Source organism: Pipistrellus hanaki (genome assembly GCF_964339955.1).
Source record: "Pipistrellus hanaki genome assembly, chromosome: 19".
Classification (NCBI taxonomy): domain Eukaryota; kingdom Metazoa; phylum Chordata; class Mammalia; order Chiroptera; family Vespertilionidae; genus Pipistrellus; species Pipistrellus hanaki.
In genome coordinates, this window is record NC_140521.1 from 9,795,764 (window position 1) to 9,821,774 (window position 26,011).

Sequence of the window (26,011 nt, forward strand, 5' to 3'; positions counted from 1 at the left end):
GTAGAAGGAAAAGGTGACCAACCCGGGCCCTGGAAAATGACAAAGATATCACACAAGGAGAGAAAGGCAGAGTACTTCTGCCTGAAAGAACATACATGTTCAGTTCAGTTGCAGGAGCAGAGAGCAACCCGCAGATCAGGTACAAAACGGAAAAGCTACATGTGCAAAAAGGCAGAAGCATCTCCTCTACTTGCTCTAAAAGAAAACTGATAACTCATTCTAGCTGCATGCAAACAGAAATGAGGAACCAGGGGGTGACCCTTTGCCTAGCAGTAGTCAGAGGCAGGCTGGGATCCGGGCTACAGGCCTTATTGCTGGAGGAGTGCTCCCTGGGCTTCCTGGAGACAGGGGTGGCGAGGAGGACCAACTCCTGCAGCTGTGCCCACAGGGTAGAACTATGACAAAGCTGCTGGTTATACACCGCCTGCTCTCAGCTAGAGGCCTGGAAGAGTCAGTTTCCCCGCTCCTAGAATACACCTGTGTCGGATGGGCTGCCCAACCCAAGTCACCATGATGCCCCAGCTCAGAATAAAACGGGGTTCCTTCTGCTGGGGGACCTCAGCGCTCAGCCATAGCCCCACTCCCCCCAACTGAGGGCACAGTGGCCAGACCCAGGCCTCCGCCGGAGCAGGAACAGCTCCTCCAGCAGGGCAGAGGCGTGCAGGTTTCAGGTCTTCGCCCCGCCAATCAAAAGCTACAAGAGGGGCTGCGCCCAGGTTTCCCCACACATCGAACCGTCTGAGCACATCCTGGCTGGTGCAGAACTGGCTGGCGCCCAAGGGCCGCTCCCCAAAGCCAGGCCGCGGCGCCTCCACGGACCGAGGGTGGGTGGCCGAGGGCTCGGCGCAAGCGCTGGGGGCGGAGGCGGACTTGGCCGCAGCCGGGCGGGCGGGAGCACGTGCCGGGGCTCGCCGGTCTCCCGCTCCGAGGACAAAGTCCGTTACCTCCCGCTCCGCGGCTCTGGCACCGGGCACCCGGGCGACGGGAGCGAGGCGGGCACGGCCCCGCGCGCCGCGCCGACCCGGCTCAGGAACCCCGATCGGACGCCAGGTGTGGCCTCGGGCGACCTCTGTGTTCACTCACCATTGTGGTTGACCCAGGTCGGCTTCAGGAGCTTCATTGTTCGGCCGCCGCCGCCGGGCTGAGGCGAGAGCCGCGTCCTTCAGCGCGCGCGGGCCATGGGGCCGCCGCCGCCGCCGCCGCTTTCTCCCGCGCCGCCCGCCCTCCAGCCGCCGCCCGCCCCGCGCCCTCAGTGCCGCCACGCCATCGCCGGCTCGCGCCCCAGGCCGCCGCCACAGCCGCCCCCCGCGCTCGGCCGCCACCGCTGCCGCCACAGCCGCATCCCCTGCGCCGCTCCTCCTCCGGCAGCTCCCGGGCAACGCCGGAAGTCACGGCGCGCACCTGCCAAATCGCCCCGGCGGGAAACCGCTCCCTGCGCGGACGGGGCCCGCCCTGGCTGCCACCTCTGCGGCTAGGGGCAGCGTTAGGGAGGCTCCGCTTTGGGTCCAGCCCTGCTCGCAGCGTTGGGTGAAGGGGAGAGTCTGCTGGGACCGCGGCGGGCAAGCGGGGCCCCGAGTGGCAACCCAGGCCGGTGGTGCCACACACCGGGTCGGAGGAGCGTGGACCGCCTCCCCAGCTCTACATCGCTGGTTACCGGTCCGACTAATTAGCTAGCTTCCGTCATTCATCAACACGCGCTTATTGGGCATCTCGGGAGCGCCAGGCCACGTGCCGGCGCCCAGGTGCGTCCACCAGCAGGCGGGCGGCCGCGGCGCGGAGTTGGAACGAATGCAGGGGGATGAGCCAGCCTCAAGGAGGGCCACGGGGGAAGCGGAGGCGGCGCGTTTACTGGAAGATCGGGGACCGTTTTCACTGATGTAGACACTTAAGACGTGGAGTAAAGGGACATTCTCTTGGCCATTCCGGCTGCACTGCGGAGTCTTGGCGCTAAGGGTGCAGGCCAACTAAGGGGGGGCGGGAAGGGGGAAGAATGACGTGTGTGATAGCGGCGTCCGGCGGAGGCGGAAAAAAGGACCACACCGGCACCTGGGGCGGGGCCAGGCCAGTTGGGGGCGTGCCCGCGCGACGTCGCTACGTCGGGGCGGGGCAAGGCGTGTTCCGGCCTTCCTCCACGGCTCGCACCGCAGGTCGGAACGCGATCGCGTGAACCGACGGGACTGCCGGACCGTAGCGCGAGGCACCGTGGGCCGGACCGCCGCCGTGCGCGCCCGGAAGCAGCCGGTGGCTTGACTTGGGAGCCATGGCCACCGTGGTTTTGGGAGCTGCCGCGCGTGCTCTGCGGCCGCCGTACTGGTGAGTGAGGACGGTCAGACCGTTCGCGGGGTGTCCGGGGCGTGCACGGGGGCTGGCCAGGGCCTCGCCTGGGCTTCCTCCCTTACCGCCCTTGTCCACGGCCATCTCAGTTATAAACGGGCTGACCCGCCTCTCCCTGTGGGTGAACATGCGAAGACCCTAGCGAGCGGGGACCCTGCCCAACTGCTCTCTGTTGTGAACTGGGGATTTTGAAAAAAATCTCGCACGTTGACCTTGCTGTCACATCTAGTAGTTGCAAGTGCCTTAGATTTCGAGGGCATTATAATTTTTTTTTCCTGTTTAGTGGGGAGAATCAGGTATTTATACACACTGATCTCTTCCAGGCGTCTGGGAGTTTGGCAGACACAGGTTAGAGACACACACCAGCGAGCTTCATTGTTGTCTTTCTGGGAACTCATTCCCATGAGGTAAGCTGAGATGTGGGCCTGACCTCTTTGGGGGTGTCAGCGGGAGATAGATGTGCACAAATCACGACTACTCTCTGGTATGCAAAATGAACAGCTTACACAAATTCTGTTAAATTTGGCTAGATGTTTTTCTGTCTGTATGGAACACTGGTGTGTCTGTAATCAGAAAACAAAAATTAAATGTAAAAGTAGTTTACTTTGAATGGGTTCGTGTTTTTTACAGGGCAATGCATAAACGTCTGTTCTTCATGGGCCTTCCATTTCTGACTCCCTGGAGAAGTGTGGGGGTGGGGGGGGTGGGGAGGTGTGAGGACTAGTTTTTACACCTGGAACTCTGGATGCTTTCTAGGGACTTGATTCACAAAATTTGGTTTTGATGCTAGGGGATTTGATTATTCTTAATACTAAATTATCACCGTAGAAGATGTGTTCCTGAGAGTAAATAAGACTTTTGTTAATGCTCTAGGATGGGAATTTGTTAAGAAACCCCCCAAAAGTAGGGACAGGCCAGTCACTTTTATTATGCTTTCTCTTAGTCTTACTGAATTTTTTTTTCATTGTTTTTATTGATTAAGGTATTACATGTGTCCATACCTCCCCATTTGAAATAATTCTTATAAATCACAAATCCATTTGCGATGTAATTAACTTTTTTTTTTTTAAATATATTTTATTGATTTTTCTTAGTGGAAGGGAGAGAGAGAGAGAGCGCCAGAAACGTCGATGAGAGAGATACATCAACCAGCTGCCTCTTGCACACCCCCTACTGGGGATGTGCCCGCAACCAATGTACATGCCCTTGACCGGAATCGAACCTGGGACCTTTCAGTCCGCAGACCAACGCTCCATCGCTGAACCAAACCGGTTTCGGCTGTAATTGACTTCTAATTCATCCATTTGGTATTTTCACTTTCCAGTGCAATCCCAAGGCACACCTGAACCCTGGCACTAAAGATGAGCCCTTCCCTTTAATTTATACCCAGATGCCCCATGAGGCTTTCCCACGCCTTCCTGGGTTGAGAGTGCCCACGCAGTTCTCACACGGACCCTGGGCTGGAAGCCACCCATCTATCTCCCTGACACTCTCAGCTCAGGAGGGTAGGACCGTGCAGTTCATTCCCCAGTGGAGAGTTCAGTACAAGTTTGGGGTATTTACCTGGTGCCATGCCTCTCAGGATGTTTGTGAAACTGAAGAGGAAACACTTTCATGTTTGCTTTATCCATTAGAGCAGAACCTCTGAGAAAGAAGAAGAAGATCGATCCTAAAAAAGACCAAGCTGTAAAGGACCGTTTGAAAAAGAGGATCCGAAAACTAGAGAAGGCTAGCCAGGAGCTAATTCCCATTGAGGATTTTATTATCCCCGTGAAGTTCATGGATAAAGAGAGGTAAGAGTCCTAGGGTTGAGGGCAAAGGAGTCCCATCACCTAATGGTAGTTCTACCTGCAGTTCATGCAGGTAATGGGAAGGGGGTCAGTAGGCTTGGGCTGACGGGGCCCGGGGCAGAGTCCTCTTCTTGATCATGTCTCCTGGGAGTTGAAAAACATTTCTGGGTGGTGTGCACTTGAGTGGCTGAATGCGGGAAAGAAACTCAGAGTAATTGTTTGATAAGCCAGGCCAGATGCTAGAGTTAGTTCTATCAGCACTGCTCAAGAGTTCATGTTGTTGCTCTTTTGCAAGTTGTTGTGACAACTTGGGCTTTGCCCATCTTGATGGTAGAAAACCCTTAGCCTCTTGCTTTGTGATGCAAAATGCTTGTGATTGCCATGTGTCATGTGCAGGGTTGCTGTCTTCTAAAAGCCTGTACTATTTATAAAATTGCACCTTGCCATACAGGTGGGACTGGCAGGTGTCTTTTGGTACTCCAGGGCTGATAAGAGGCTCTTGATTCCCTGAGATTTTGGTGTTCGTTTTCATTATACAATTTCTCCAAAGCCACCTCTCACCAAAGGTAGTCTCTGCCTGGGAAAGAGGAAGTGCTACTGTAATCTCCTCAGGGATCACTGTCTCCCATTTCCACATAAAGCAAATGGGCCTGGTTCCTAGTGTCACCACAGCTGCCACCACATTCAACATTGCATTCCTTAATGTGTCCCTTTCTTTTCTGAGTTCCCTCTGTCTGGCAGGGAGGGTGCGTGGGCCGTATGCAGTCCCCCAGACCCCTTGGTCAGTGGGGTCAGTGCTTCCCAGCCTCACACCTTGGGATTCGTGTGTTCCCAGACAGCGGCCTCAGGTAGAGCTCTCCTTTGAGGAGGCAGAACGGAGAGCTTTGCTCATGAAGAAGTGGTCCCTGCACAAGCAGCGAGAGCATGAGATGGAGAGGGAAGCCATCAAGTCCATGCTCCAGGCCCAGCAGGAAGCTCTGAAGGAGCTGCAGCTCACATCCCAGGAACTCTATGCGGAGGCCATCAAGCGGGACTACAGTCTGTTTCCCTTTGAGAGAGAAGGGCCAGATTACACACCACCCATCTCCAACTACCAGCCCCCTGAAGGCCGGTACCATGACATCACCAAGGTGTACACACAGGTGGAGTTCAAGAGGTAGAGCTGCGGGCCGCTGTCTGAACATGCTGCCCTTGGAAGCCACGATGACCAGAGCTCAAGCCTCCTTGTCAGAGTCAGGCATGCTGAGAATAAATGTAAGTGTCATCACGTGTCTCCTTGTCTCATGTAAGAGTCAAAATTAACTCACCTGAGGATGGACAGAGGCGAGACAGGCTGCCCTTCCTTTACAAAAATTTTATTGTCACTTTATTTTGATTGTTTACATGATTACAAATGTCCCCATCACCTCCCACGCCGGGTACGGGGAAAGGATGATGGAGACCATTTCCCCCAGCAGGAGGCAGGAAACAAAGGTGAAGGGTGTTCAGGCTGTCTGCTCCGTGTTGTCTGCACGGGTGGGACAGACAGACACGTGAACTTCCTCACGTCATCAGCATTTTAAGCTGGGAGGGTGGCTAAAGAGAGTGGAGCAAGCCAGGGACACACTAATTAACACAATTGCTGTGCTCCCTCAGGCGGGTGGGACAAGTGGGGCTGAGCACTCTTACGCCGGGGTGGTGACTGCATTAGTGTGCTGGGGCTGCCAGAACTAAATGCCACTAAATGGTAGTGAAGTCTAAATGCCATTTAGACTGCATGGCTGAAACACATTTCTCACAGTTCTGGAAGTTACCAGCAGGGTCGTTTTTTTCTTTCCTTGGCCTGTAGATGGCCACCTATTGGCTATGTCCTCACAATGTCCTGTTGGATTATGACCTTATTTCAGCAGTCGGGAGTACAACATCCGATGTGAAATTTAACAATCTCAACAACTAAACTGAATTTATATTTAGCTTCTTTTTGGAATCTAATGTGTAAAATGGCTTTTGGTATTTTCTAAAAATGTTGAGGGAAGCAAACCAAAATTCCATTCGTCCTGGGTTTGGGTTTCTTCAGCCATGAGTCCATGAACGCTTTTTATGCAAGGTGGAACATTCTGTAGCTGTGTGCATTTCTGAAAAGCTGAAATCTCACCTCCTGGGCCTAGAAGGTACAGCTTGCTGCTCCAGAGGTTATGCCCCACCTGTGTCTGCAGAGGAACTGAGCTCGTGGGCCACAGCCAAGGGTGAGCAAAGGGTGGCAATGCACGGCCATCACCAAACCAGGTGGCACAAAATGACCCCACAAGGTGTTCATGACTGCACAGCCATTTAGTTACCTCTACGTGTCCACACGGGTCAGGGCTGCTACTCAAAAGTTTATCTGAGAATTCTAGACCTTCGGAGGGCCATCTCCTGTGCTAATGTCCCTGGTAGGGGAGCATGAGACAGCCCAGTGTGGCTGTTCACAGCAGTAGGCAGTGGTGCTTGGCTTCCCGGAAGCTGCGCAGTAGACAGAACTGTCCCCCGGAGCATGGCAGCGGTGGGGCACCCTGAAGGCAGGTGAGGGTGGGCAAGCAGCACTGGAGACGGTCGAGCTCCGTGTTCCAAGCCAGGCAGGAGCTCCCAGTACCTCCTGGAATATTTGGGCCAATCAGAGTCGTTGAAGACTGCAGGAAGCCGTGCAGGGGTGCTTGTCACTCGTCTTTCTCCTCCAGAGGGAGATGCCAGTCTGCAGGGGGGCTCTGTCTCGGGGTCCACACGAGGGTGTGCTTTCTTGCAGCCTGGACTCTCCCACGCTCGCTCTCACAGAGGGATCGCTGTGCAAGGGAGACCCCGGTCACTTCACACACCTCACATAGCCCAGGTACCGCCCTCCTCCTCAGCAGGCTCCCAAACACAGATGGACAAATAGCGCATGGTACACACTTCTCTGAAACTACTTCCATCTAATCCACACAACTGAAAATCTGTATAACTTAAGTTGTCCTCTGCACACATGGATTCCCAACTGTGGGTGGAAAATACAGCTGACCTTTGAAGGACACAGGTTTGACAGTAAGTAGAGGCACACAATTCAAATCTATTTTGCTTGAAGGGTCAACTGTGTAGATCACCATAATTAGAGGAAATTTTAAAAATTATCTTTTCCCTGGCCTCAGGGCTTAATGCCCTTGGTTGACCTAATCAGATTTACCTCCTAAGGCTGGTGGGGGTGGGGGTAGGGGCTGAGCTAGAAGAAGATATAAGAGTCGGGAAGAGTGGTCAGACAGAAGAAGATAAGGAAAGAGATGCATGTCCAGGGAGCCCTGGATGGGACCAAAAGGTCCCTTATATCTCTGCAGCTCACCCTCCTCCTGAACCTTGTTCCTCATGGAAGTAACCCCCTGGGACTGGGTAAAGGCTGCTAAGACTGGTTCCTGGTCTCTCGGGACTCAGCAGTTTCACCTCCTTTGCAGATCAGCTGGCAACCCTAACACGGTCTTCCCAAACCACTCTCCACTCCCCTCTTTGTCTTTCAGAGTGGGGAAAACCCAGTTGATAAGACTAATTTTTGGTATTTATCGAAAACAAAAAAGCACAAAAAGAGGAAGGCAGTGCTCTCCAAAATCCCGGGACCTGGGACGGGAGCCAGGGTGGCCGGTGCACTCAGACGCCCTGGCAGCGCGCCCCGGCGGCTCGGCGCCCCCCACCGCACCCACCCCCGCGTCCCGGGCGCACCTGGGCCTCGGCGCTCCGGCGCTCCTCCCACTCGCGGCAGCTGTCCAGGTCGCGGCGCCATTGCTCGCACGCCGGCCGCTCCCCGTGGACGTAGTAGTGGTGCAGGAAGTGCCCGGCGCTGCGGCACAGCTTCCACTCGGCGCGGTAGGCTTCGCAGGGGCGCGGCGGCTGCGGGGAGAGGGGCGCCTGAGCCGGGAGCCGCTGCGCCGCCCCAACCCGAGTGCTCCCGGGAGAGACCTCGCTGAAGCCGGTCCCACGGCCCGCCCGGGTCCCCCAGGTCCCCGGCGCCCAGCACACCTACCTGCCAGCCGCCGCCGTCGGCCATGCTCAGGCGAGCACCTAACTCCCGCCCTCCCCAGCCCGTCAGCCAATGGCCAAGGGAGACTGATAGGCCGGCCCCGCGCGAGACACCAAGGAGCTCGGAGATCTATTTAAATCCTCGCCGCCTCCGGGAGACACCCCGATACAAGGGCCGTCCGGGTGGGGCAGCCAGTAGCAGCCGGGGCGGCGCAGGCGGGAGGTGGAGCCCAGAAGGCTGGGGGTGTGCCGGAGGGAAAGACCGCTCTGCGCGGAGCCGCGCAGGCACAGCTCGAAGTTGGCAGTTTGTGAAATCGCGCGGGTCAGGCCAGTTCTTTTCAGCGATTATTATTCTCACAAATCTCAAAGATCGGGCTTACTACGGTAAGCACACACTGTGCAGCAACCTCCGCGAAGCTGTAGTGACCACTCACAAAACAACGGGGGTTGGCTGGGCATAACGTGTGCAGGGGCAGGGTATCTAAGGTGCCGGGTAACCTCCCGAGGGAACTCAGGCCGGAAGCGGAGGCGAGAAGGGCATTCTGAGCCACAGGGGCGGGGTGGTCCAAGGCATGGAGGCTGCGAGCGGCACTGGGTACAAGTCCAGGGCCGCTAGCATATCTGATTAGGAGTGAAAGCTTTACTGAGACAGAAGGCCCTGCAGGAGCAATGCAATGGTTCCCCAGCCTGTGCAGACCGGATCACGGGCAGGGAGCCCCTTACAAGGCGGCTGCTGGGCCCCTTCTATGATTGAGACTGGGACAGATCAGAGGCCCTGCAGCTGGTTCAGAAAGTTGAATTTTATCAGGATCCCTGCCAGACTGGCTCACAGACCAAGCTTGGAGAAGACACTGTGTGACAATAAGGTTCCAGGCCAGGGCACAGCAGGAATAACCAGTTTTGCTCCAGGTGATCCCACTGTGCCACCAGGAGACCCATCATTGGGGTCCAATCCTGCCTCCAGCACAAGAACAGGACCGGTTTCATTACATATACAGGTGATACCTGGGAAGAGAAAACCCAGGGCCAGCATCTTTATTATGCATAAAATGGCAATGTCAGGCAATGTGATCCTGCCAGTGGAGCTGCCAACCCACCAAAGGCTTCTACCTCTGTGGTGGAACTGAGACTCCTAAGGTCAGGGGTGGGGAACAACTGGCCCACGGGACAAATAAGGCTCGCAAAATCATTTGGCTTGCCACTGCCAAGGCATTAGGGATGTTAAATGTTTGACCAAATATATAGCAGGCTAATTTTTTATGGCCCGAAAATGTGATAGCCAAATGGCCCTTGGCAGGAAAAAGGTTCCCCACCCCTGCCTTAAGGGAAGAGTCAGGTAGGTCACGGTGGTACTTTATGCCTTCTGAAACTACACCCATCGCCATGATGGATGAACAGCCCTGGTCATCATGACAATCTTCAGTGCTCATTCTCTGAGATCCATGGTGGACCCTGGTATGGTACATCCTGTCCTCTTCTGAGTGCTGGGAGGAGCCTTGTTCAGAGAAGGACCCTCTGCCTACAAGCAGGAGACCTGGTACAAGGGGAGATCTGGGCCTGACCATCCTCACCCCAAGGGTCAGAGAGCCTCGGTTCTCCATACACTGAGCCACTCCCCTGTCCCCAAGTTCTTTTCTAACAGCACTATGGAATGAGGGGTACCTGCAAGCAGGTCTTCCTCCAACTCCTGCTCAGTGGCCCAAACATCAATCCCTGTTGACATCTAACCAAACATTTAGAGGCAATCCAGGTTTTAGTCATTCCCTGTTTTTATTTGAAAAATTTAGAATTACTTTCAAGGAACAAAAGAGATGAAAATAATTGGGTTAACATGTCACAAAAAAAAAATTCACTTTATACAAGTGAGGATCTGAGACCAATACAAAATATGCAGGCCAGGAGAACATTGGGTAGTACATTAAACTGGGAGTGGGAGATAAGGAAGGAGAAAGAGGACCACCATTAGCTCTTATTTATTCTAATTTTCATATTTGTGCTTCACCATGAAATTTTGTTGTTCCCTCCCTCCCCCTAATAGAATAGACTCAGGGAGCCAGTTATTTTGAAATGACAACTAAAGTAGAAATGTTTTCAGATCAGGTTTTCCTTCTGAGAAATAGTTCTTTTGTGAGAGAGGAAAAAAAAAAAAAAGTAAAAAGTAGAATAACCACTATTTATAGAGGACAAATCTATTTAAAACCACTTTTCTTTAGACCAAAGACAACATCTAAGCTCCAGACCCACAAAAAGAAAGGGTAAATAAAATAAAAAGAACATCACGTTAGAGTAATTCAACCCCTTCCTTTGACTTTTATCAGAACGGGGAACTCTGCTCCTGCTGGGTCAGTGGGAGTGCCCCCAAGGGCGGAAAAGCAGGAAGTGGTGAGGAGGCGCCCGTAGCACCTCAGAGACAGCTTTCTTTCTCCAATTCAAGCACGTAACCACGAGGTCCTGCATCCCACTTCCAGACCAAACTAGACGATTCTTAGGTAACTCTAAACAAACCTAAAGTGACAGAGCATCTTTGCAATAGTTTCATCCCTGTCAGAGCCAGTAACTAAAAGCCATTATGTTGCAATTGAGTATTTTATTTTCCAATCAGCTAACTTATGGCTTTCTTCCCTTTTTACGCAATGACTGTCCTTCTCCAGAGAAAGCGACGAATCTGCCTCCAGCATCATCCTGTGTGAAGATAAGATACTATTTTCAGAAATTTCTTGGAGGTTTATAGAAATTGCTTTATTTTGCTGACTCATGTACCATCCATCCATTTTCCTTACTTCCCCATTATTGATAAGAAATGTTTTTGAAATATAAATACAAATCACAATCAACTGAATTGAACACATGCCACACAATCACAACCATGTGTCTACCACTGCATTTATCCTCAGGGTGAGCGTATATCCTTTTGCAGAAGCATCACATTTTCTTTCTTTTTTTTTAAAAAAAAAATATATTTTATTGATTTTTTACAGAGAGGAAGGGAGAGGATAGAGAGCTAAAAACATTGATGATGAGAGAAACATTGACCAGCTGCCTCCTGCACATCCCCCACCGGGGATGTGCCCACAACCAATGTACATGCCCTTGACCGGAATCGAACCTGGGACCTTTCAGTCCGCAGACCGACGCTCTATCCACTGAGCCAAACCGGTTTCGGCACATTTTCAATATATATAGTATAAAATACACCCCAAAAGAAAAGTCACTGTAACTCCACCACCCAAAAATAACACTTCCAGTCACTTTTCTGTGTTTATATAAACTACTTAAAAATATATATATATTTTAGCTGAAACCAGTTTGGCTCAGTGGATAGAGCGTTGATCTGCGGATTGAAGGGTCCCAGGTTGGATTCCAGTTAAGGGCATGTACACTGGCTGAGGGCACATTCCCAGTGGGGGTTGTGCAGGAGGCAGCTGGTCGATGTTTCTCTCTCATTGATGTTTCTAGCTCTCTATCCCTCTCCCTTCCTCTCTGTAAAAAAAAAATCAATAAAATATATTAATATATATATCAATAAAATATATTTAAAAATACATATTTTATTGATTTTTTACAGAGAGGAAGGGAGAGGGATAGAGAGTTAGAAACATCAATGAGATACCTACTGGGGATGTGCCCGAAACCAATGTACATGTCCTTGACCGGAATCGAACCTGGAACCTTTCAGTCTGCAGGTTCATGCTCTATCTACTGAGCCAAACTGGTTAGGGACTATTTGTAAAATTAATTCCCAAGTCTCAAGACAATGGATTTCTTATCTAGTACATTGTAAAATCTACAGAGAATTTCATCAGGTAGGAGAGGCAGTCTGTACCCTTGGATATTACTTCTAGGTTTGCAGTATTTTTAAATTGCTCTGATGACCAGCTTAATGTGTTTGCACTCAGCTCGATATTTCCTATAAGTTGAATTCCTTAGTAAGCTAGTCTCCCACCAGCAGAAAGAGGGCTCGTTTTTCTGAACCCTCAAAAACAGGTATCTTTCATGTATTCCTTGTTAGTCAGCCAGTGGTGTCATCTACAGAAGATGAAGGTTCTGAGCTCCCAAACACACACCTCCACACCCAGCCCCACACCCCACACACAGCCTCCACAGGACCACCAGGCCACTGGAGGGAGGAGAGCCCCAGGAATGAAGAAAAATATGACAGCAATAACCTGATTCAAAATGGAAGGAATTCCCCCCCCTCATCATTAGAAAATAAAACTTCTCACCTCTTCAACCTTTTTGACCTGTGGACGTGAATTTCTGATGAAAGTGATCTTACCAAGTTTAAATTCATAATTGGGAATTCCTCTGTAAAGATGGAAGAGGAGAAATGTTAGCTCCAGAAGAAAAGGACTCAAATTCCCTCTTGACTAACAAGAGGAAGGCAAGCCAAAGGGAGGAAGTGTGTCCTCTTGGCGATTCTCATTCTGAGGCAGGCGGCTGTACACCACCTGGCCTTGGCCAGCCCTCTGGGGTCCCAGCATCCCTACAGGAGGGAATCAGAAGGCAAGTGGGACAGGGCCTTCAGACGGGACCGAGCCTGCAGTGAGGGCTCACCCAGAGGCTGGGAGGCCCTCATCAAACCCGTCCTCCAGCCTCATGGATCAGCCTTGGAGGGGTACACCTGTACCAAACTCGGAGAGTGGGTAAAAATCCGTTATACCAGCGGTCGGCAAACGGCGGCTCGATAGCCACATGCGGCTCTTTGGCCCCTTGAGTGTGGCTCTTCCACAAAATACCATGTTTTTAGCAAAGGCCAGCTTAGGAGTACCTTATTAAGTTAATAACAATGTACCTATCTATATAGTTTAAGTGTAAAAAATTTGGCTCTCAAATTTCAATCGTTGTACTGTTGATATTTGGCTCTGTTGACTAATGAGTTTGCCGACCACTGGATTATACCATCATCCTTCTGCTCCAACATATAGTAGAAAGGTGACATATGACAGGAGACACATCTCATCCCTGCCACCAACTGTGACAGCCACCAGAGCAGGGAATCTGCTCAGAGTCCTTGGACCAAACAACAGAAACACATCTGTGAGGCAGCTCGTGCCTCCTGTTTGAAGGAAGTTAGATACTATGACTTGATGAATAGAACAGAACAACAGATTGGATAGGAACTAGAAAGGTTTTAAGTAGGCGAGAGATCTGATGGGGGACCAGCTGGAGGCAGGTGGAGGCTGGACTGCCTGGTTCTGGACTGGAGGGAAGATACTGACACACTTCCACTGGAAAACAGCAACTCCTTGTCATGTTTCAGTCCCCCAAGGAGAGCAGGAGGGGGTGGGGGTGGGGAATTCACCCTCTGCTGGATTCTTTGAGCTGGGCTTTCCTTCCAGAGCTGGAGGGAGGCTGCCCGCCCCATAGGCCTAGCACAGACCCCGCCCTAGATGATGATAAAGACCCACCTTTTGATGTCTCCAGGCTTGATTGGGGAGGGGCTGGGCTCTACACCTTTCTTCTTCCCGTCCAGCCTGTTCCCGGAGCCGGAGAAGGCCTACACAGGCAAGCAGGAGGTGAGCACAGTATGCCCTTTGCTGAGACTGCTGCAGGGATATGTTCTGGGGGGTGCCACCCAGGCCCCATCAGGAATGAAGCCCTCACTGCCCAGCTGCTGAAGTGTGGGCAGCTGAGAACTCCGTCTCAGGACAGCTGTGAGATGAAGGTAGTCTCCTGGCTCAAGAGCCTACTGCCCAGGGGTAGCCTGTAGCCAATAGCCAATGACAGGTTAAAAGGTCTGGCCTTGGCCTCTGCAGGACCAGTCTGGGGCCCTGTGGATGGACTAAGACCTCTGCCTCAACTGCCGCATAGCTCAGCTTTCCAGTCCCCCACTGTCTCCCAGTGCCGATACTAGTCATCTCTTTTTCCCAGGGAGCCAGGCTGGGCGCGGTGCTAAAGGGTCATGTTGCAATTTATTTTTAAACGGTGTAGGCCAAGAAAAGGAGAACACAGTCTTAGAGATAAAGCAAATGTGGCCATATTGGTGAATCTAAAGGATAGGTATACGTGTGTCCATCGTACTATTTTAACTTTATGGTAGGTTAGAATTTTAAAAAGAAGAAAGTTGTGGCTGCCTTACAGATTTGTTAGGAAGATTCCATGAGAAAGTGGATGTCAAGTGCTATGTAACTGACAGAGTGACAGATACATGTGTGTACAGATACCAGAGGCCCAATCCCTAGTGACGTCCGTGGAGTGTTATAGAGTGTCTGCGAGGAACAGATGGCACGGCAGGAGCACAGGAAGTGAAACCCGTGGTCTGGTACTCACACGGAAGCCCAGCTCTCCGGCATAGCCGCTGTGGTCAGCTTCGCCTTCCTGACAGGGACAGAAAAATGAGAGATAAGCTTCCCAGCAGGGAAACCCCAACTTTTCCCAGGGATACCCCCCTCATTTCTATTGCTGTCTCTGCACCAGAAGAGCGGGCCCATCCCCTGGGAGCGGGGCTGGGAGAAAAGCAGGGACTGTGGCTACACCAGCACCAGTAGAGACCAAACACAGGCTGGCAGCCAGGTCAGACCAGGACACGCTCCCAAAGGCCATTACCAACAAGGCCAAACCTGCCGGGCTGGGAGGGAAGAACTCACAGTTGACTCCTCGTGCTGGGCTTGTCTTTCGGGTTCTTTGTAGCCCAGGGGAGCGTCAAAATCCACCTGCATTTCCGAGGCGAAAGGGAAAGTTGTGAGACACGCTGGCGCTTAGCATTCCTTAGCTTTTCTGTTTGTAATGGAAACTGTAGATTCACATGCAGTTTTAAGAACTAATATAGAAAGATGCTCTGTGCACTTTGCCCAGTATTCCAATGGTGATATTTGACAAAACTATAGTATAATATCATTACCCGGATATCAACGTCTACACTATTCAGAATTCCTGTTTTACAAGAATTCACTTTGTGTGTGTATGTGTGTATGTGCTAAGTTTTCAGAATTTTATCACCTGTGTAGGACCACAGTCAAGATGCTGAACAGTTTCAGCACCACAGGATCCCTCCATGTTTTCCCTCTACATCCACATCCACACCTCTGCTGGCCGTTTTCTCTACCACCCAAGGCACCTTGTAACCACTATTTTGTCCTCTCTTTCTTAAGTATTATTATTTTAAGTATCAGCCCTGGCCAACGTGGCTCAGTGGTTAGAATATAAGCCTGTGCACTGAAGGGTCGTGTGTTCGATTCCTGGTCAAGGGCACATACCTGGGTTGCAGGTTCAATCCCTGGGCCCGGTTGGGGCACATGCGGGAGGCAACTGATGTGCCTCTCCTATATCAATGTTTCACTCTCTCCCTCTTTCTCCCTTTCACTCTCTCTAAAAAATCAATGGAAAAAATATCCTCAGGTTAGAGTTAACATACACACACAAAAAACAAAAACAAAAAATGGAATCAGTTGTAACCACTTGGGACTGCCCTTTTTATGCTCAGCATCATTCTCTGGAAAGCCAACAAACTATTGTGTGTCCCAGTAGTTCCTTTCTACTTAGGAGCTGAGTAGCCTTCCTTAGCTTTTTATTTTTTATTTTTAAAATATTTTATTGATTTTTTACAGAGAAGAAGAGAGAGGGATAGAGTTAGAAACATCGATGAGAGAGAATCATCGATCAGCTGCCTCCTGCACACCCCCTACTGGGGAATTTGCCCGCAACCAATGTACATGCCCTTGACAGGAATCGAACCTGGGACCTTTCAGTCCGTAGGCCAACGCTCTATCCACTGAGCCAAACCGGTTTCGGCCTTCCTTAGCTTTTTTAAAAAAATTGAGCTTCCTGCCCTAGCTCATGTGGCTCAGTGGATAAAGCATCTTCCTGTGGACTGAAGGGTTCTGGGTTTGATTCTAATCTAGGGCATATGCCAGGGTTGCAGGCTCTATCCCCAGTAGGGAGCGTGCAGGAGACAATCAATGATTCTCTCTCAATATTAATGTTTCTCTCTCTCCCTCTTCCTTCCTTTCTAAAATCAATAAAAATATTTTTTAAAAATTAAGCTTCCTGAGTGTTTAAGAAGATGCACTTCTTGGCAGGTCTGAGATGCCAGTAGATTTAGCCATCTCAGAACCGGAGGCAACTATGCCACCTCCACTGGCCCTGAGAAGGATCACAAGGTCTGCGGCGTTCTTATGTTGCTCCGGCAGCATTTCCTCCTCTCTCACCCAGGTAGTCCTGGGGACTGTGTGATAGTGACATCCTCTTGGGGCACTGGCTTACAGGTGCTACCAAATGCCCTTCTCCCCCGGGTGGAATGCACTATACGCAGCAGTTACTCACATTCATGTCACACTCGATGATGGACACGGCTTTGTCAGGCTTGGTCTCCATCACCCGCAGTTCATAGATCTGTGAGAACACAGAAATCAGTTGGTTAGTTTCACGGCAGCACTGGGAACTGTCACTGCTACTGTGACTCCCTACTGGGCTCTTGCAGACACATCATTCACCTCCACAACACCCTCCTCAGGTCTTGCTGCAACAAAGAGGCCCTGGGGATAGACTGCCTTCATGCCTGTCCATCACTCAACGGAAGTTTTTCCCTAAAAGTAGTTCAAATCAGACAAGGGAATTATGGATCAAATTGAAAAAGACACTCATAACCTTATCCCAGCTTGTACACTCCTAGGAATTAACTCCAAGTAATTAATTAGCTTAAATATGCAGAGAGAAAATTCTAAGAATGTTCACTCCAACATTGCTAAGAATAGTATGTAGCCAAAACTTACTCATTTGTAAATAAATTATAGCCACCAGGAGAATACAATGTAGCCAAGGGACAAGAAATTAAACCAGTAATGTTGCTGTGTGTTTAGGATAATCTCAAGTACGTAAAAACATACATTAAAAGTGGCTGAATCTATTTTTTTCAACACTGCTTTTGGTTCAGAGCCTGGGACAAGCTGCTGCTGTCCACTGCATGGAATCACGGATGAACCTAAGTGGTGTTCAGACTTGAAAGACTGTGTCAGGAGGGACAAGCCCAGAGGAGCTAAGAGAAACCCAAAGTGAAAGAAAACGTAAGGAAGAGGATGTGGCCAGGCTCTGCTTCCAGGTGCCCCCGCTTGGGGCGCACTGCCTAGCAGCTCCAGGAGGGCCTGTTGCTTCCAATGGAGGGAATCATAAAGTCAGGGACCTAGACTGGCTCATTTCTCTGTCCTGACAGCCTAGCAAAGGGCTTATCTGAGATTTTAGGTGAAATGCAGGCCTTTCTGAGGCACAATTGGCAGGCTCACCACGAGACACAGATATGTGATTAATAAGAATAACAAACCCTAGCCAGTTTGGTCCAGTGGATAGTGTCGACCTGAGGATTGAAGGAACCCGGGTTCAATTCTGGTCAAGGGCACATAACTCAAGCCCTGGTCAGGGCCCATGTTGGAGGCAACCAATCTCTATCACACTAGTGTTTCTCTCTGTCTCTACCCTACCTTCCATGCTCTCTAAAAAAGTCAAGGAAAAATATCCTTGGGTATTAACAAAACAAAACGAAAGGATAGCCGAAACCGGTTTGGCTCAGTGAATAGAGCGTCGGTCTGTGGACTGAAAGGTCCCGGGTTTGATTCCGGTCAAGGGCATGTACATTGGTTGCAGGCACATCCCTGGTGGGGGGTGTGCAGGGGCAGCTGATTGATGATTCTCTCATTGATGTTTCTGACTCTCTATCTCTCTCTCTTCCTCTCTGTAAAATATATTAAAAAATAAACAAACAAAAAAACAAAATGAAAAGATATCAATGTTAAGCTTATTCATCTATTAATGTAATAAATCAATTACCAAAACTCAGCTTCTGAACTATTAGTATAGGGCTCTAAAAAGTAAGCAGTAGGCAGCAATTAGTTGATAATTCAGGTATACACTGCTTAAAAAGAACCTCCATTCAAATATCAGAATGGCACTGCTGGCCCTCTAGCCGACACTTACCTTCTCATTGTAGTTGATGGCAATCACATCCCCAGTGGTCAGACAGGCAAAGTTTCTCAATGCGTTTTCTAATCTGCAGACACACAATGTCAAGGCATAAACATAAACTATAGCTCCAGAATCCACCAGTGACATGGCACCTCCTAGAGCAATGGTTGCCAACCTTTCGGATGTCACGGACCACCGCCTGGTGAATGCTGTCCTAGAGAGGCTCTCAGCGCCTGAGGGGGAAAGCCAGGCTGTCTAGGTTGTTTTCTTGGTCACAAATCCTTCCAGGGTAACAGCAACTTTGTGGAAAGGGCCTTGTGTGGGATGCTGTCTTCATTCCTCATGTGAAATGCCATGCTTCAGGAGGGCCCTGCCCTTGACACCTCCTGAGGACCCAAGTTGTCAGGTCGAGGATGAACATGGCTCTCCTGTCGCTGCTGTGCACCCCCCACATTCTCTGCTCTATGTGACTGCCTTTATCCAGACTATCAGCTGGACAAGGGCATTGGGGTGACTGTAGCTGATGAAAGTAGTGCCCTTTCTATGAGAGAAATTGCTTCTGAAAGCAATCCAGTAAGTATGCATTGAAAAAAATGTAAAAATTTAGAGAAACTCATGAGGGGCTACAGTCAGACGCAGGCCTCACTCCTAGGCACTGACAGTCAGACAAGCACCTCCAAGCAGAGCTTTGAATGACAAGGGATCAGACTTTGCCACAGGACATTGACTGCTATGAGCAGAGTCCAGCACCCCTGCAGGTCCAGGACCCAGCTGCAAGGTGCCCAAATGCCAGTCCATAGACACAGTCAGTGGATGGCTCAACGTGCCCACGCACATCTAGGACACGACTGTCAGCAACTTGCTCCTGAGCTCCTGCCTGTGAAGAGTGTGCAGGGAGACAGATGAAGGCAGCTTTTCTTTTGCTGTCCACTTAACTACATTTTTTTCTCCAAACATGCATTTTAAAAAACAAATAGGAGATAGAATGACCACTCTATCACATGACCTCAATGAGCTACACTGGGGCCTCCACGTTACTGTAGTCCACACACAGCAGACCCCTCACCCACACTGGTCACTCCTTAAATTATAAACACATACGTCTTGCTACTGTTCAGAGAACACACACCCTCTCTGCCAAAAAAAGATCACTAGAAGCTAAAACCTATGCATTCCTCTTGCTAAGAGAAAGAAAACTTAAGCCTATGCTTCCCACTGGTTTGGAGTAAAAAGCCCTAAGCTTGAGTGGCAAGTTTACGGGCACCAGTGGCTCCCTTCCACCGGGGTCCTCAAACTTTTTAAAGTGGGGGCCAGATCACGGTCCCTCAGAGAGCTGGAGGACCGGACTATATGAACTACTAATTCCTGCTGTAACACCTCGGCTGCGCTCACTGCCCAAAAAACCTGGCGGGCCGGATCAGACTCCTCTGCGGGCCGCATGTGGCCCGCGGGCCGTAGTTTGAAGACCCCTGCACCAGAACATACTGGGCTTTGGGCTAGGGGTCAAAGTTCACCCAAAGGAAAGGTTCCACGGTACCCATGAAGAAGTATGCAGAGAGCACACAGAAGGGGCACACGGAGCGTCTAGCACACTGGTCAGGCCCAGGTCCAGGAGTGATGGCAGATGTGCTGGCTGAATGTCATTATGCTCAAATTACTACGCCAATCACAATAAATATGTGCTCCTCAAAGTAGGCACACATTCAACCAAGTGCTCTCCAGACTGTGTGCCAGCAAACCCCTCTTTTGTCCAGAAGAACCCTTCTTACACTGCTTTTGGGTTGGTGATGTCCAAGAAGTCAGGGCTCTGAGGCTGAAATTTGGAGTATGTGGCCACTTGAAGGTTGACACTTTCCACCTGAACCAGGCCCCCTTCTTCCAACAGCAGGTTCTGCATCATCTAAAGGAAAAAGAAGGCCACGTGAGGCTTCTGGAAATCCGGGACCGTCATCGACCTAAAGTCTGACATTCAGATGGCCTCCTGGAACCTTGTTCCAGGCTGACTCACCGTGAAGTAGCCCGGGAGCCTGAGGTGAGATGGAGCCAGCCAATAAGCCAACACAATGCATGAGCATGGGGGCTGGCTCAGCGGCAACACCTGGGAAACCCCAGGCAAATGTCTATTCTTGCCAGGAGCTAGAAGACCAGCTCAGGAAGAGACAGGCCAGCAGCTCCATGCTACCTAAAGAGGCATCCCAGGGAATGTGATTTTTCTCAGAGAAAAATGATTTAGTTTTCTGATCCAAAGTGGCGTAAGTACCTAGACAAGGGTCACCAAACTCCAAGTCAATGGGTTGCAGAGAACCTGTGAGGGATTGTGTACCCCAGTATCACCACCTTTTCTCTCACTTCTAAAGAGGGGTCTCTGCAGATCCACAGCGGTCTCAGGAAGCTGTCACTGTCCGACACTTCAGCCACCCACAATACTCTACGGGATTAGCAGGAGAAGGCCTCAAACCAAGAAGAGGGACCTCCAGATACACAGGAGAGCAAGGCACTGGGAGTCAAGTGGTCAGGAAAGCAAGTTGGGTCTGGGCTTTGAGGTGTAAGAGCTCCCCATGGGACCAAGATTGGGAAATATCACAAGAGAGGCCAGGCAGCAGGTGTGAGAGTGGAAGGCTCCTGTAGTGGAGGGGCTGGCTCCCCTAGCCGTCGGGAAGGACACAGGCTTAAGGGAAAGCCTAAGAGCTCTAGAGAAGGTTTGTTTTCATGACCACAAAACTGAGTGCTTTAAAAAGACTCAGTTATAGGCAAAAGAGTAAACGCATATCTGTTTCAACAGAACTGGGGGAGAAACTACTGAAAATGGGGAGAAAATGTTTAAAAATCTAAAATGTTGTACTTAGACCATTTCAAATATACTGCTGCTTCATTATGGTGAACAAGCCTTACCCAGGAGATCACAGGTAAATGGCATGGGGTGGTATCCAGGCTACCAGTTGAGCAATTAACAAAGAAAAGGATATTCCGAATGCCCTCCCTCACTCTGTATCTGGGGCAAGACACCTGCACATGCTGGGCGGGATGGTGTCCCTGCCTGAGGTTCCACCCGAGACAGGCTCACAGACTCTCCAGAGACAGCTCCACTCACCCAGTGTGGCAGGTAGCAGATACCCTCATCAGCCACAAATTCCAGCACACCGCAGTGCGTCATGCGGTCCGAGTTCTTGTTGGTCAGCTTGAACAGCATGGGGTAGGTAATGTTGAGTCGGCCTAGAAACAAGAGAGGTTATGAGATTAAACTTCTCCAAGGGACAGAAACACTGTTTCCCCAACATGCTCCCCCAAAAAAGCAGCCTCCTGGGCACCCACTATGGCTCCACACAGCCTTGCCCCCCAGAGCAGATCCTCGGACCTGTGTGGTGTTTTGCCCTTCAGAGTCTGCCCACCCACAAGACCCCACGTTCCCTGCGAGATCACAGAACTTGGCCCAGAACTGGGAAATGTGCAGTGACTCCGATTCTCAGCAGCAGCTTACACTTGTGATTTTCTGAAATTCTAATTTTGAAAAGTGGCATGTTTATTCGTCTCTTTGCAGATAATTTAAATGCCAACCATGTGCTGGACAAAGCTGCCACCTTCAAAGGTTTCTAGTGAGCAAACCAAGAAAGAAAACAAGGGCACCCTCATGCGTGGCGCTGCGGGAGGGGTGGAGTAGGGCGGGACAGGGCTCCTGGAGGATGGCCTCCAGGTAAGTCAAGGTGGGAGGGCCCGGAAGGGAATTCCAGGCAGAGGAAGCAGCCTGAGCAAAGGCATGGAGGGAAGGGGAGCCCAGCCAGTTCAGGAGTGGCTGACCATTAGGTGAGGCTGGAGCACGGGTACAAGGTATGGAGCGGTCAGGAGAGGAGGCCGGGTGGGACACCACGCAGGGTGACTGACACAGTGCATCCCCTCTGAGGGTGAGGCCACATACAGAGCCATAGGCAGGCAAACAGGACTGCTGGCAGCCTGACCCAGGAGTGCAGGGGGCTCAGAAAGGAGGAGCTGTCAATGGGAAGCAGAACCCAGGAGAGTCGGGGACTGGGACAGACTGACATAGTGACAGTGTTTGCCACACGCCAGGCCCTCACTCGGTCTTCCCAGAACAGTGAGGTAGGTACTGTCCTTGCCAATTTTATCTACGGAGAACAAAAGAATGGTGAACCTGCCAGCTTAGCGTCATATTCCAGGGACAACTCCTGGCCAGACATGGCATCCGCCTTTATATTACCTCAGTTCTCAAGTTGTGCAGGAAATACTTACTGAGTTGATCGAGGGCTGAGGGTGGCATAATAACTGTGAAAAGAACATTTAAAAAGTATTAGAAAATAAAAACGACAAAAATCAAAATGCAGTTGCTGTTAATCTTTAAAAAGTACTAAATGATACTTATATGGTAGCCAGAATTAATAATAATGATCTGCCATAACGAATTTTACTTGCTATAATTAATTTTGGGGAAATGAATGGTTACTACCCATAAATCTAATCATAATTTGGACCCCACTCCAGCAAATCTGGAACAAGCAACGTTTTCAGCATAAGTAGCTACTGTTACACATGCAAAATAAGAACTGTTAAAGACTATAAGCACTGCAGGTTGAGGGCAGGAAAAGTTACTATTCCAAATAAAAGTTACTATTCAAAATAAAAACAAGCACATACTCTTCCCGCCTTTCTCCACATCTGACCTGTCATTAGGCCCTGCAAGCATGGACACAGAGAAGCAGCGGTACTGTGTAGAGAAGCGGTTCTGGAAGACCCGGGGAATCGGGTGGTCGAACATGTTGAAAGAGAACTAAAAGGAGAAAAGAGATGCCAGAGTTAGAACAGAATAAAGACATATTTATTCTCATCAAAAGCCAAAACAGTTCAGGGGAGTTAATGCTGATAAATGTTGTTGAAGAATAAGATACACTACCAAAATCCTGATGGACCACAGCGGTCTGCCTGAAGCACTTGTCAGTACTACAATGAACCTAAAGTCTGTTTCCACCCTTTCTTTTTTTTTAAAATATATTTTATTGATTTTTTACAGAAAGGAAGGGAGTGGGATAGAGTTAGAAACATTGATGAGAGAGAAATATTGATCAACTGCCTTGTGCATACCTCCTACTGGTTGTATGCCCGCCCCCAAGGTACATGCCCTTGACCGGAATTGAACCTGGGATTCTTGAGTCCGCAGGCTGATGCTCTATCCATTAGCCAAACCTGTTAGGGCTCTTTCTTTCTTTCTGTTAGGGCTTTCTTTCTTTCTTTCTTTTTTTTTTTTTTAAGGAAAAAGAGAGTTGAGAGTTGAGTAAGCTGGTGTGGCTCAGCAGCTGAATGTCAATCTACAGTAGGAACCAAGAGGTCTCTTCCTCTCTTTCTAAAAATCAGTAAAAACATATTTTTAAAAATGTTTTTATTGATTTCAGAAAGGGGAGGAGAGGGAGAGATAGAAACATCAATGATGACAGAGAATCATTGATTGCTTGCCTCCTTCACACCCCACACTAAGGATCAAACCCAGGCATGTGCCCTGACTGGGAATTGAACCAGTGACCTCTTGGTTCATGGGATGACGCTCAACCACTGAGCCACACCAATTGGGTGCTTGTCTCTTAATTTTGTTCAGAAGTTTTTACCCATAGAATATTTAAACTCTGAATTAATCATTTTTTTTTTTTTTGCTTTCACTATGTAATACTTTCAACATAAAGGATTTAAAAAATATATATTTTATTGATTTTTTTACAGAGAGGAAGGGAGAGAGACAGAGAGATAGAGAGTTAGAAACATCGATCAGCTGCCTCCTGCACATTCCCCACTGGGGATGTGCCCACAACCAAGATACATGCCCTTGACCAGAATCGAACCCGGGACCCCTTGGTCCGCAGGCTGACGCTCTAGCCACTGAGCCAAACTGGTTAGGGCTCAATATAAAGATTTAATTTAAAAAAATAAGAAAGAAATCTCAAAATAGTCAAATATTTTTTACTTGATTCCAAATATACATTACGTAGAGGGAAAGCCATCTATTGATAAGGTAGTTACCAAAATGGAATCAGCCATCTTCCTAAAATGCAAATATAAGTCTCAAATGATTCTGCTTAAAACTTCAAGTGATTCTTCACTCCCTGTGTCTGGCACAGTAGTTTAACACCTTTGATTCTTCTTTTAACCAACAGAACTCTGTCTAGCAAAATCTTGGCCAGAAACCTAACAAAAGAAAGTGTTTCTGGGATAGAAGGAAGAAAAGTGGGGCCTCCCTGAGCGCCTCTCACTACACCACCCCATCTAAGCTTTTCTTCTCTTTGCAATACGAAAGAGAAAAATGTGCAAGGTATTTAACACCCATACCAATCTGCCTTCAATTCACTCGGGAATTTATGCTCCTTCCTACTGCTCCCCATCCCAAATCCTACTGTCCTTTATAATCCCAACGCCTAGCATACTGCCTACCACATATCAAGTATTCAAGGTCTGTTAAGTGGATAAACTTGAGAATAGAAGTATGATTCGACAACAACACACTCAGGAGAAAATCTAATCATTCCTTTTCCTTTTCCTTTTTTTTTTTTTTTTTTTTTAACAAAAACAAACGGGTGACACCTAGGTAATGCTGTGCAGTAGTAATTAGACTGAGCTCTGTAGCCAGCTAGCCAGACTGGGTTTCAAATGTTCACTCCCACTTTTGTGACTTCTGTAAACAAGTTTTCTCATAGTGAAAACGATAATCATCATCCTTGTCTCCCAAGGTCACTGTAAGGATTAAATGAGATAAGGTGTAAGGAGGGACTGTAGGAGTTAAAATAAAAGCTGTGTATGGGAAAAGCACCAGCAAATAAATATTAGCTACTACTGTCATGTTTACTGAATCGCTTACACAGCCGAAGGCATGACCACCACCCAGGCAGGACCCAGGAGGGACCGGACTCCGGGAACTGGGTAAGAGCGGAGTGTTCCCGCTCACGGGGATGCCCCCCTACATTCTTTCTGGGAAGCCTCTCATTCTGTTCCTCCCCACAACAAACTTTCAGTTAATTCAGTATTCATGGAACCTGTTAAATGTCTACCGCTTGCGAAAACCATGGGTGGACACAAACACGGAAGGAGCTCGAGTTCAACTGAGAGGAAATGCAAGCCACCTCCCGAACTAGTGGGGATGACCCGCGACCGTTTGCAGTCCGGGGTACGGCTCTTGCCCGATGCTCCCCGGACGGACGGACGGACGGACCGGCCTGACTTAGGCCGGGTGACTCGGCACCTCCGCGGCCGTCAGGCCCGCCTTGCCGGGTCCTAAACACCCTCCTTCCTTCCCCGGCCCTCAACTGCCGGCCCCTGCCCTGCGGCGCTCACCATGATGGCACCTCTGCCACGCAGACACCGCTCTGTCCAGGGAACGTTACGACCCAAGCCCTCGGACTCGCTCTCCTCACAGCCGACTCGTTCTTCTCACAGCGGCCGTCGCTGTCGCCTCGGCTCTGACGTCCCGGAAGACTCACCGGAAGTCCCGGAAGGCTCACCGGAAGTTCCGGACTACAGTCCGGGGGGGAAGGGGGGTGTCCCGAACACTGGGCTGGGTTGTAAAAGAGAAAAAGCCAGGCAAAAGCGCCAGGGTCCAAAGTTTCCCCGGAATGAACAATAAAGTACCTTTTTTGAACTTGTTTCTATTCTAGAGGATTTTTAAAAAGTATTTTAAGTGTACCCCTCCTTCCCCGACGAATTTACTAGCGCCATTTTCCTTATTGACTACATTACCCAGAATGCAGCAGTCCTGGAAGACTCGGGCAGAAGTACGCTACTCATCTGCCTTCGAACTAGGACCGATAGAGCCTATTGAAATCATCAACTTGACAACTTGGTTCGGTGTATATTGAACTTAAGGTGATACTGAAATAATAAAATGACAGCTTCATGCGATGTATAAATATATTTAATTTAAAGGGAATGGCTTCTTTTTCTTGGAGTTCCTGTGGGAGAGTAATAGGCTTCTCTACCCAAAGTAAAGATGTCCACCGACCTTGTTGTTTCTG

The 26,011-nt window shown here is 49.7% G+C and overlaps 4 protein-coding genes across 6 annotated transcripts in view; 1 reads left to right on the forward strand and 3 right to left on the reverse strand.

Annotated features, from left to right (window-relative positions):
• The window catches only part of HIRA (histone cell cycle regulator), a 58,591-nt gene extending 57,003 nt beyond the window's left edge, over window positions 1–1,588 (reverse strand). The window contains exon 1 of one of the 3 annotated variants that reach the window (XM_084867861.1): window positions 1,084–1,588. In XM_084867861.1, coding sequence (XP_084723987.1) covers window positions 1,084–1,120 — 37 coding nt within the window. In that variant the 5' untranslated portion in view covers window positions 1,121–1,588. The remainder of the gene's footprint in view (window positions 1–1,083) is intronic. The other 2 variants (XM_084867862.1, XM_084867864.1) reach the window with 2 other exon arrangements.
• Window positions 1,589–1,627: 39 nt separating this feature from the next.
• MRPL40 (mitochondrial ribosomal protein L40) lies at window positions 1,628–5,397 on the forward strand. The gene is made up of 4 exons (XM_084867961.1): window positions 1,628–2,313; window positions 2,658–2,741; window positions 3,969–4,127; window positions 4,960–5,397. Exons 1-4 carry the CDS (start codon window positions 2,261–2,263, stop codon window positions 5,282–5,284), a joined length of 621 nt encoding a protein of 206 aa, XP_084724087.1. The 5' UTR covers window positions 1,628–2,260; the 3' UTR covers window positions 5,285–5,397.
• A 67-nt stretch (window positions 5,398–5,464) lies between these two features.
• On the reverse strand, window positions 5,465–8,329 carry LOC311613724 (synaptic plasticity regulator PANTS). Its single transcript, XM_084867963.1, has 3 exons — window positions 8,125–8,329; window positions 7,824–7,991; window positions 5,465–6,922 (listed from the first exon to the last, which is right to left on the reverse strand). The coding sequence occupies exons 1-3, from the start codon at window positions 8,146–8,148 to the stop codon at window positions 6,800–6,802; spliced, it is 315 nt and encodes a 104-aa protein (XP_084724089.1). The 5' UTR covers window positions 8,149–8,329; the 3' UTR covers window positions 5,465–6,799.
• A 1,544-nt stretch (window positions 8,330–9,873) lies between these two features.
• On the reverse strand, window positions 9,874–25,503 carry UFD1 (ubiquitin recognition factor in ER associated degradation 1). The gene is made up of 12 exons (XM_084867954.1): window positions 25,335–25,503; window positions 22,659–22,791; window positions 22,257–22,289; window positions 21,106–21,227; window positions 19,784–19,914; window positions 18,027–18,099; window positions 16,383–16,451; window positions 14,708–14,773; window positions 14,391–14,438; window positions 13,529–13,617; window positions 12,344–12,425; window positions 9,874–10,802 (listed from the first exon to the last, which is right to left on the reverse strand). Exons 1-12 carry the CDS (start codon window positions 25,335–25,337, stop codon window positions 10,728–10,730), a joined length of 924 nt encoding a protein of 307 aa, XP_084724080.1. The 5' UTR covers window positions 25,338–25,503; the 3' UTR covers window positions 9,874–10,727.
• Window positions 25,504–26,011: the final 508 nt, after the last annotated feature.

Bases quoted from the DNA above. Each gene is read 5' to 3' on its own strand.
- MRPL40 (XM_084867961.1), top strand. From the start codon at position 2,261: ATGGCCACCGTGGTTTTGGGAGCTGCCGCGCGTGCTCTGCGGCCGCCG. The intron at 2,314-2,657 runs GTGAGTGAGGAC...GATCTCTTCCAG, and splicing joins GCTCTGCGGCCGCCGTACTG to GCGTCTGGGAGTTTGGCAGA. The intron at 2,742-3,968 runs GTAAGCTGAGAT...TTTATCCATTAG, and splicing joins TGGGAACTCATTCCCATGAG to AGCAGAACCTCTGAGAAAGA.
- LOC311613724 (XM_084867963.1), bottom strand. From the start codon at position 8,148: ATGGCCGACGGCGGCGGCTGGCAG. The intron at 7,992-8,124 runs GTAGGTGTGCTG...CTCTCCCCGCAG, and splicing joins CCGACGGCGGCGGCTGGCAG to CCGCCGCGCCCCTGCGAAGC. The intron at 6,923-7,823 runs GTGCGCCCGGGA...TCCCTTGCACAG, and splicing joins GCCGGAGCGCCGAGGCCCAG to CGATCCCTCTGTGAGAGCGA.
- UFD1 (XM_084867954.1), bottom strand. The intron at 19,915-21,105 runs GTGAGTGGAGCT...TTTTTCCTTTAG, and splicing joins TCTGCTACCTGCCACACTGG to ATGATGCAGAACCTGCTGTT. The intron at 13,618-14,390 runs GTGAGTACCAGA...TTGCCTGTGTAG, and splicing joins CCGGAGAGCTGGGCTTCCGT to GCCTTCTCCGGCTCCGGGAA.